Source organism: Arachis ipaensis, chromosome B03 (genome assembly GCF_000816755.2).
Source record: "Arachis ipaensis cultivar K30076 chromosome B03, Araip1.1, whole genome shotgun sequence".
Taxonomy (NCBI): Eukaryota; Viridiplantae; Streptophyta; class Magnoliopsida; order Fabales; family Fabaceae; genus Arachis; species Arachis ipaensis.
The window spans coordinates 13,061,826-13,072,293 of record NC_029787.2 but is presented as its reverse complement, the minus strand read 5'-3'; the positions used below and the strand labels follow the sequence as shown (position 1 = coordinate 13,072,293).

The 10,468-nt window shown below is 38.1% G+C and overlaps 2 protein-coding genes across 2 annotated transcripts; both read left to right on the top strand.

The window, feature by feature from the left end:
* Positions 229-3,582, top strand: LOC107629680 (protein RETICULATA-RELATED 4, chloroplastic). Its single transcript, XM_016332521.2, has 8 exons — positions 229-903; positions 1,045-1,113; positions 1,624-1,755; positions 1,859-1,912; positions 1,999-2,043; positions 2,481-2,620; positions 2,856-2,981; positions 3,080-3,582. The coding sequence occupies exons 1-8, from the start codon at positions 367-369 to the stop codon at positions 3,126-3,128; spliced, it is 1,152 nt and encodes a 383-aa protein (XP_016188007.1). The 5' UTR covers positions 229-366; the 3' UTR covers positions 3,129-3,582.
* Positions 4,102-6,094, top strand: LOC107634189 (pentatricopeptide repeat-containing protein At1g34160). Its single transcript, XM_016337759.2, has one exon. The coding sequence runs from the start codon at positions 4,195-4,197 to the stop codon at positions 5,929-5,931; it is 1,737 nt and encodes a 578-aa protein (XP_016193245.1). The 5' UTR covers positions 4,102-4,194; the 3' UTR covers positions 5,932-6,094.

The following is a 10,468-nucleotide window of genomic DNA, read 5'->3' as shown; positions in this document are numbered from 1 at the left end:
ATTAGATAATTTGCGCTTTTCACAACATGTCTGTAATTACTTTAATTTAAAAATGAGTTACTTTTTATTCTCTTCCGTAAAAAAAAAAAATATTCTCATTTTGTAAAGATAGATTGAAGTGATGAAGAGTGGAAGAAAGCGCGTGTTTGCACGGAGGCAGAGTGAGAGTGTGGTGGTGTTTACTGTTTAGTGATAGTTTCAACTTTCATAGCGTCAACATGTGTCGTTGCCACCTCACAGTCACAGTCTCTCACTTCACACTTCACTCCCCACCACCCACTCACCAACTCCTTCCCTTCCTTTTTCCCTTTGAACTTTCAACTGACTCCAACTGAATTCAACTCTCTCTCTTTCTCTCAACTGGCCATGGCTGCTGCTGCTTCTTCCTTCTCCACCATCTCCTTCCGCTCTTTCTCTCTCAACAACCGCCCTTCCCTCTCTCTCCCACTCCCAACAACCTTCACTCTCACCTCTTCCCACCGCCATTCCCCTTCCACTCTATTCACTTCCTTCCTCCCACACACTCCTCTCATCCGCTCTCCCCCAACCCCCATTCTCGCATCTGGAGGAGGAGGAGGAGGCCATGGCGGAGGACACGCCGGTGGCGGCGGAGGAGGAGGAGACTACGATGGCGAAGCCGACGACAGGGGCCGCAACAGGGAGGAGGCACTGCTGGTGCTAGCGGAGGCCGGGAGGCCGCTCGAGAAATTGCCGATGGATTTGGCGGCTGCGATTCAGGCAGGTCGGGTTCCCGGCTCAATCGTGAAGAGGTTCCTTGAGCTCGAGAAATCGGCGGTGTTCCGGTGGTTGTTGAACTTCGGAGGGTTTAAAGAGAGGTTGCTGGCCGATGATTTGTTCCTTGCAAAGGTCGCCATGGAATGCGGTGTTGGCATCTTCACTAAGGTTCCCTCCATTTTTCATTCCCTTCCTCAATTTTCGGTTACAAAGTGCACATTTGTGTCTGCTGTTATTTAATCTTAATTTCTCTAAGATTAGGGGCTAAATAGTAATTAATAGTAACTATTTGCATTTGGTGGTTCTCAGACTGCTGCGGAGTTGGAGAAGCGTAAAGAGAATTTCACGAAGGAGCTTGATTTCGTTTGTGCTGATGTGGTATGTATCTCCTTTTTGCTTATATATTGTTTTAGAGAACAATTTGATGTACATTTTATATCACTCAAATCATATACTATTACATGTGAATTTTTAGATTATAAGTTGTAAGAATAAAACATTGTTGCTGATATAGTGATATGACAACACATAATAGGATGATAGTGTAAAATACTTTTATAATGACAGTGGCACAGTGCATCCGCATCAAAATCAATATTGTTTAGATTAGAGCCTAGATTGTTCATCTTTTGGCATTTGATTGTAATTGGAGTTTTCTCGATATTTGTATGCTGATTTTGCCATATATATACCTTACAATAGAGAGGTGAAACTTTCATTATTGTTGTAATAATCCTTTTGTTTTTTTTTGTTTTGTTTTGTTTTTGTTTTTTTTGGATAATGCTAATCTCTTTTGAAAACTACGTTTATTATGTTTCGTTACGCAGCAGCTTATTCACTGTCTAATTTTTGTGTATGTTTGATTTATTCTATTGTTGTTATTAACAGGTAATGGCAATCGTAGCAGATTTTATGCTTGTGTGGCTTCCGGCTCCAACTGTTTCTCTCCGACCTGCACTTGCCGTTAGTGCTGGGCCTATTGCTAAATTCTTCTATGGCTGCCCTGAAAATGCTTTCCAGGTCACCACTTTCCAGATTTTTCCTATATGTTTTATTTCCTTAAATATTGTAAGTTATTATTGTGTTTGTATCTTACATTTGTTCGGTTTTGCTTTTTATATAGGTGGCATTAGCTGGAACATCTTATACACTTATACAGAGAATAGGTGCTATTGTGGTATGTGTTGTTCCCTGGAAAATTCAAGCAGTCATTTTGTGGTTATGACAGCTTTTAATGTCTCTGTCTCTTACTCTCTTGTACAGCGCAATGGAGCAAAGCTGTTTGCAGTAGGGACTGGTGCATCTCTGGTAATTTGATCCTTACATGCCTTCCCAATACTGAATTTAAATTCTTCTTCATTCTGTTGAAATGCCTGAAATCTTTGTGCTTCTGGACTCACTCCTAGTCTCGCAAGTGCCATACTGTTGTTTTTTGCTGTATTCTTTCATATGTCCTCAAAGCAAAAGAATTGCTAATATTGAAGAATTTTACATTATTTACTGCCTATGTCTTAGCATAAATTATGTACATTGATTTTTCACCATATGACTCTGTCTCTCAAATGAAATGATTGAAGTTAATATAGGTTGAATTTCGGAGCATATGTATATATCTTGTAACTGAATTAAGTGGTTTAAGATCAAATCTCTGTCTCAGCGTCTATCTCACCATGTGATTGGTGCGTAATTTTTAGTCTTGCAGTATAAATATGTGTGTGAGGTGACTGATGGAATCGCCTTTTCAGATTGGTACAGGTGTGACAAATGCATTGATCAATGCACGAAAAGTTGTTGATAAATCTTTTGCTGCTGAGGCTGAGGATGTACCAATTTTATCAACTAGTGTTGCTTATGGTGTTTACATGGCTGTATCTAGCAACTTAAGGTATGACTTTTATTATTGTTGCTATTATCAATAAAGATTACTACTACAATGACATAATTCTCTTGGATTGAACAATTCTCGACGCTGAAACTGAGACAATCTCTAGTCATGCATAATATGTCAGTAAATCAATGATAAATGCAACTTTTCTATAAGAACACACCATAACATCGTTGAAATTCTTCTGTTGTATAAGTTGAATGCCTGAATCTGAAGGAATTGTCCTTGATACCAGGTACCAAATACTGGCTGGGATTATTGAACAGCGGATTCTCGAACCTCTTCTGCACCAACAAAAGCTATTGCTAAGTGTTTTTTGCTTTGCCGTTAGGACTGGCAATACTTTCTTGGGCTCACTATTGTAAGATTCTTTATGAACTCAATATGTTTCTACATAGTTTACAAGATTTGCTTCTTTTTCAGTTGTCATTGTTCATTACATATATCTTCTATGAACAGGTGGGTGGATTATGCTCGATGGGTCGGAGTCCAGAAAATACGGGAATAAGCATAATTGATGTCAATTTGAGGACTTGTCACCATGGGATCAATTCATTATTGGAGTTACATTTTGTTGATTATTTAAATTTGCTCCCTGTATGTTGTATTTTTTGTTCTAATTTTGTTTGTATTCCTNCAGCATAGTTGTACATTGAGCAATAACAGAGGTCAGCAAACACTGAGTCTTGAGTTTGCTGCCACCATTGAGGGTGGCCAACTGGTCATGGCCAATGCTGGTAAAAGAAAAATCCTTCTATCATAGCTTGCAGAAAGCTGTAGCATGAGATGAAGTTATGAGTCACATTTTTGTTAGACGAGCATGGCACTGCCTCTTGGCTCTTGATAATGTTGCTTCTGTTGTGTTGTTTGTTGTAGTAGTGTTTTTTGAAATTATATTGAATAACAACAAATTCATAGTTACATTTGCTTCATCATGAGCTTTATAGATTTTTTTTTTCTGAGTGGATCTAAAACTTGCAAGTCTTTAGCAATGTTTGGTTTTTTATTCGGCCATTTATAAGCTATATTGAGCTTCATTAAGATTAAGAACAGTTATCTTAACGGTAGTGGCTCATGAGATGAATAATTTTGGTGGCTGGTAATTATCCTAATCAGGTTTGGATTGAGGAAGCACCAATCCACGCTTGTAAAGTCTAAACTAGTTTTGAACATTTTAGTCCGATGTCCCAAGAAACAAAAACTCCTCAGCATTCGTTACAAAACCTAGTTTTTATCTCAAGCATTTACGCAGTAAGCAATATGATATAGAGGAAATAAACAAACCCTCACCAGAGTCGTGCAATGAATTTGTACATTCCAATATTGTTGACCAAATTGGTTAATTAATTAATTAATTCTTAAACTCCAGTACATTCTTTCAATTCATCAACTATCAACTATTATTCTGTGATTAATAATACCACTATATAACAAATTGGACTATATATAATTTATAAAATATAAAATTAACATCAATTTTATTTGATTTCATACTTTTTCATTTCTCTACTAACCTTAGACCAAAGAAAAAAAAGGTAGTTAAATTGGGTTGATGTTCCTGCCTAGTGCACTGAATGGCTTCCCTGATTCATTTTGAGTCACTGTTGCAGAAATGCAACTCCTTGATTCAAATCAAGCAGTTCCAAGCTCATCTCATCACCACTGGGAAATTCCAATCCCACCCTTCACGGACTAAGCTCATCGAGCTCTGCGCCCTCTCCCCTGCCGCCAGCAACCTCTCCTTCGCCGCCGAAATTTTCCGGCAAGTTAACGCTCCCAAAACCAACGACTGGAACGCCATCCTCCGAGGCCTCGCAAAAAGTCCAAATCCCACGAACGCCATCACGTGGTTCCGCACCATTTCACGCAGCCCCCAAAAGATCGATGCTTTAACGTGTTCCTTCGCACTCAAGGCATGCGCTCGTGCATTGGCACTTTCTGAAGGTACCCAGATACATTCTCAGATTCTGCGTTTTGGGTTTGATGCTGATGTGTTGTTGGTCACCACTTTGTTGGATGTGTATGCTAAAAGTGGCGATCTTGATGCTGCCAAGCAGGTGTTTGATGAAATGTCTATACGAGACATCGCGTCTTGGAACGTGATGATTTCTGGGTTGGCGCAGGGGAGCTGGCCTAATGAAGCTATAGATTTGTTTAATAGGATGAAGGAAGAGGGTTGGAGGCCTGATGAGGTGACTGTTCTTGGAGCGCTCTCGGCTTGTTCCCAATTGGGTGCTGTGAGGCAGGGAGAGATTGTTCACAGGTACATAGTGGATGAGAAGTTGGATATGAATGGGATTGTTTGTAATGCAGTCATTGATATGTATGGGAAATGTGGTTTCGTCGATAAAGCTTATTTGGTCTTCAATAAGATGAGTTGCAAGAAGACTTTAATCACTTGGAACACGATGATCATGGCGTTTGCAATGAATGGTGATGGATATAAGGCACTTGATCTGTTGGATCAAATGGTTCTAGAAGGAATGCTTCCTGATGATGTATCATATCTTTCTGCATTATGTGCATGTAACCATGCTGGTTTGGTGGAAGAAGGGGTTAGATTGCTTGATACAATGATTGAGTCTGGGGTGAAGCCTAATATTAAGCATTATGGGACTGTGGTTGATTTGTTGGGTCGAGCAGGACGGCTCCAAGAAGCCTATGATATTATAAACTCCATGCCTATGATGCCTGATATAGTATTTTGGCAAACTTTGCTTGGGGCTAGCAAGACTTATGGGAATGTGGAGATGGCAGAGATTGCGTCGAAGAAACTAGTGGAGATGGGATCTAATGCTAGTGGGGATTTCGTCTTGTTATCGAATGTTTATGCTGCACAGCAGAGGTGGCATGATGTAGGGAGGGTGAGGGAGACCATGAAAAATAGTGATGTAAGGAAGGTACCGGGATTCAGTTACACAGAGATAGATGGCAAGATGCACAAGTTCGTGAACGCTGATCAAAGTCACCCGAATTCAAAAGAGATTTATATGAAGCTGGACGAGATCAGGTTTAAGATTAAAGCCTATGGATATGATGCTGAGACTAATCTTGTGTTGCATGATATCGGAGACGAGGACAAGGAAAATGTTTTGAATTTTCACAGTGAGAAATTGGCTGTGGCATATAGTTTGATTAGTACAAGAGATGGAACACCAATTCATGTAATAAAGAACCTTAGAATATGTGTAGATTGTCATGCTGTGCTAAAAATTATATCCAAAATTTATAGTAGGGAGATCATTGTGCGCGATAGAGCACGATTTCACAGATTTAAAGAGGGTGAATGTTCTTGCAGAGATTATTGGTGAATTAAGAAGTAAACAAGTGCTTCTCATATCATTTTGATGTAGTTTCATAGATAAATTGGATACAGCTTTTTATTCTGCTGTACTTATTGTAATTGGAAGTGAAATAAATGTCTGTGTAGACAAAGTTATATTCTTTTGTTATTATGAGAAAGGAACATGTAAAGTAGCAATTGCAGCACACTTACAAACTCAATTAAGCACTAAAAGCAACGAGAACCATATCTGAGAAGTCCATATGTTGAAGCAATTGAAACTAATCCATATATGGAAGAACGACTATCTTGTCAAAAATTGCATCTACAATTTAGAACAAAGATTCTAAAATAATGCAGCATCACAAGACATATTCAGTTAACTATGAACTATCACTAGCATTCAGGACAATCACCATGAGTTATTTATAGCAGTTCCATACTGGTTGAGTTTATCGACGCTCCATCTGTATAAGAACTAGGACATCCTTCACTCGTGAGCTAATCTTTTGGGTTGAATTAGGTATATTCAATTTTAATAGGTGGCGATTTAACATTGCTTAATTAGCCACCTTCCATGTTTCTGAATTATGAAAATTTCCTAATCCCCCCAAAACAAAAGAAAATGCTGAACACGAATAAAAGAATTGACAGACAGGAGCATCCATTTCACTCCAACAATAGGTGTCTAGTCCTCCATAACTATAGCTAAACTACTTACAACTTCCAAAAATATGAAAAGGTTTAGTTGCAAGGATACCGTTTGAGCTGTATCATGGACCTATGAAGGGCAATAAAGATACAGATGCTACCATCCATAGCCTGGAAAACAAAAAAGGCATCACATAACAAATAATATAAAATAGAGAAATATATATAAAATACAGATGCATATATGATAAACTTTTTTATGACTCGGCATTTCCAGAATACAGACAGACAACTTGCTAAGAATACTACTTCAAGTTCTCTACCAGATGTTTAATCAAGCATCTGACAGAGTAAGCAGCCTAAAATATCTACAAATTATAATAATAACTTTTAAATCAAGGAACTGGATGAATGAATAATATCTGGTGAAAAGGTTAAAAAATATTGCAAGACTACAGGCATAACAGCACGAGTTATTGGTGTCAGTTCCAGTGTACTGATAGAAGGCTCTGTTAAAGAAGAATGTCCTAGTCCTACAAGTTAAAAATCTGATTTTTGGCTTCGGATGCAGCAAATGGCAGAAATTACTGTCTGATACTTGAGCCGTGTGATGTTCATGGTAAAATAAACAAGTATAAGCACCTATTTGGTTGGATTTGAATCCTTTAAAGTGCCGGAGTTGTACAGTGATGAATTGAGCAGGTAACCACAAATCCACCATCCAACTTTAGCGGATCCAAAATCCCATTTGGTGAGTTGAAGGTACATAAAAACATATCTTTAACAAGCAACTATAAGTCTATAAGTTGACAGAATTTTAAACTGGCTTAAATATCATTGGCTATCAAAACTATCAGATCAATTTGCATAAAGCAAACTTCCTGGTGGCAAAAGGAGGTAAATAACATCATCTGACAGATAATGGAAACAACATTAGAAAATGTTCAAAGAACTGGATAATAAATCAGCAGAAAGCAGATAACTTCAGTTAAAACCCAAACTTATTGATGACAAAAGATGAACTAAGCATTATAGTACATAGAATCATCCCAGGAAGCAAAAAAGGTGATGGTTCAAGAGCTAGGCACGCTTGGCACCGCAGGCTAGTAGTGCAGCAGCTTGTGATCCCTCCACTGTTGGGAGACAGAGGTGTTCGCTGCTCTGTGAAGCCAGCCTGACGCAGTGCCCTCGAGTCTAGGAGCCAGGACACTCGAGCCTTCGCCCAGGCGCCCTAACTCAACTCTCAACTTGGAGCGGGCAAGCCAGCATGATGCAGTCACCAACCCAACCAAGCATAGCCAGAACCATGTTCCATCATCTTAGTGCCCCCACTTGGGTTACAAGTTAGCGCTACCTAACTCGGCGATTAAACACTCCTGTCAGAATGCCTATAAACATTGCATTCTGTGCTACCTTACTCTATGTGGGACTTGAAAGGTTGCTAATAATTACTCGAGTTGATCCTCCCGACTAATTTGTTTATGCCAATGTGGACGGATTAAGTTTAAGACTAAGGCCCATGGATATGCAGCTGAAACTAAGGGGAGAGGAGAAGGAAAATGCTTTGAATTATTTGTGAGAAATTGACTGTGGCATAAAAATAGTTTGATTTATACCAGTGATAGAACACCTTTTCATGTTATAAAGAACCTTGGAATATGTTTAGATTGCATTGTGATGCTGTTCTAAAATTATATCGAAGATTTAGGAAGAGGCTAAAAATCAATTTCACAATAAAAAGAGAGTGGAATAAAAATTTTAGGAGGGCTAGAATAAAGTTTACATAAAATTATGAAAAGAAAAAATTTGGGGGCTCGGCCTCTGGGGATTATTGAAAGGGAAAGAAATGTCCGGATTAACAAAGTTAGATTCTGGAAATTAACAGTTAGTTGCAGACTTGTCAATACTAACATTCTTATTATTATTATTATTATTATTATTATTATTATTATTATGGGAAGTAGCATGTGAAGTAGTAGCAGCTGCAACACACTTTGCACAAAACCATCAGACTCAAATGTAAAATGGTAAAACTAATTAGATTAGAGGTAATTATGAGAAATTGGCTGTGGCTGGCATATAGATATATAGTTTGATTTTGTATGAGTGATGGAACACCATTTCATGTGATAAAGTACCTTAGAATATGTTTAGATTAAATTGTGATGCTGTTCTAAAAATTATATCCAAGATTTATGATAGGGAGATTATTGAGCGTGATAGAGGGTTAATGTTCTTGCAGAGACTAGTGGTGAATTAAAAACAAATACTTTCCATTCTGCTACACCTATTTCTTAATTATGGATACATAGCTCCTGGTGAGTATACAAATTCTCTTACCTTCTAAATCCAAATATATTGACTTAACATATTCTTTTGAATTAGTATTCGTTGTGCCTTATGAGTAGTATTCATTGTGAAACTGCAGAATATGGATACAGTTTGAGGATCACAGAGAAAAGCGATGTGTATAGTTAACAGGGATGGAGCCAACAGATAACAGGATTCCAGAGGGTGCACACATTGTCTAGCTATGAAATCAGAGTGAAGAAAAGAGACTTCACATCAATCCTTGACCAGAATCTGATAGTGCAATGTGGAACAAGGATCCCTGAGATGCTTCAAATTCTTGGAGTGGCGGCTCTCTTATGTGTGAATCCTTACCAGAAGAAAGGCCTGCCACGAAAGATGTAACAGCAATGCTTAAGGAGATCAGACATGAAAATGATGAATTCGAGAAGCCGAATTTCCTCCATAAAGGCATGGTTACAAATACTAAAGCAGCTGTTCATTGTTCAAGTTTCTCTAGATCATGTCAGCCACTAATAGATTCACCATCTTCTTCTTCATAGTAACCATATTGATTGTTATTATTTATTAGAGCAAATACTTTCCATTCTGCTATACGTATTTCTTAATTGAAAAATGAAAGAAATGGCTGGAATTAACAATCTGTTGCAGACTAATAGTCAATACACTAACAACATTGTTTTTGTTATTATGGGAAGTAGCATGTGTGGCAACACACACTGAATAAATCCATATAAAAAAAGTGATGGTTCAAGAGCTAGGCACACCCGGTATTATGGGTTAGTGGTGCAGCAGCTTGTAATCCCTCCACCGTTAGAAGCCAGAGGTGATCGTTGCTCTGTGAAACCAGCCTAACGCGGTGCCCTCCAGTTTAGGAGCCAGGACACTTGAGCCTACGCCCAGGTACCATGACCCAACTTTCTACTTGGAGTGGGCAAGCCAACATGGTGCAACCACCAGCCAGCTCTTATAAACATTGTTATATTTTCGTCATTCCTCGATGTGGGACTGCTATTGCGTCAAAAGAATAAACACTACTCATGTATATAACAACAGAAGGAAACTGACCATACTTTCAGAGAGACAGACCACAAATAATAACATTAAGAGCAGCACAAGAAACAGATTGGAATAACGCGAGATTTGTGGGATTGAATTATACGAATTTATCTTTCATGGGCATCTTATGTGAACACTTTTCTTTAAGTCATGCATAAATACACAATAGCTTATCTTTTATATTCTTAGCCTTGTTATGAATTTAATTGATCCATCCATGTATGTGCCACTTCCACAGATTTGAGGGGCAAGCTAAGTTGATAATGTTTTTTTCTTTTTTTTTTTTTTGTAGTAAAGTTGATAATGTTTTATTATCATCAAGTGTACCTCTGAGAAAGAAAATCTTATCCAGAACCAAGTAGTATATAATAGAATCATTATCCTAAGTTTCATATCAGTTAATTAAGCAGAGTATATCAGTCATGTCTGATGAGTCATGATTTGTAGAGGTTAAACCGTATGTAAAAGTATATTGAATAATAATGAATTTCCATCTGAAGTATGTGCCTAATGGAGGACGTTATATTATTTGGGGTGACCAAGCT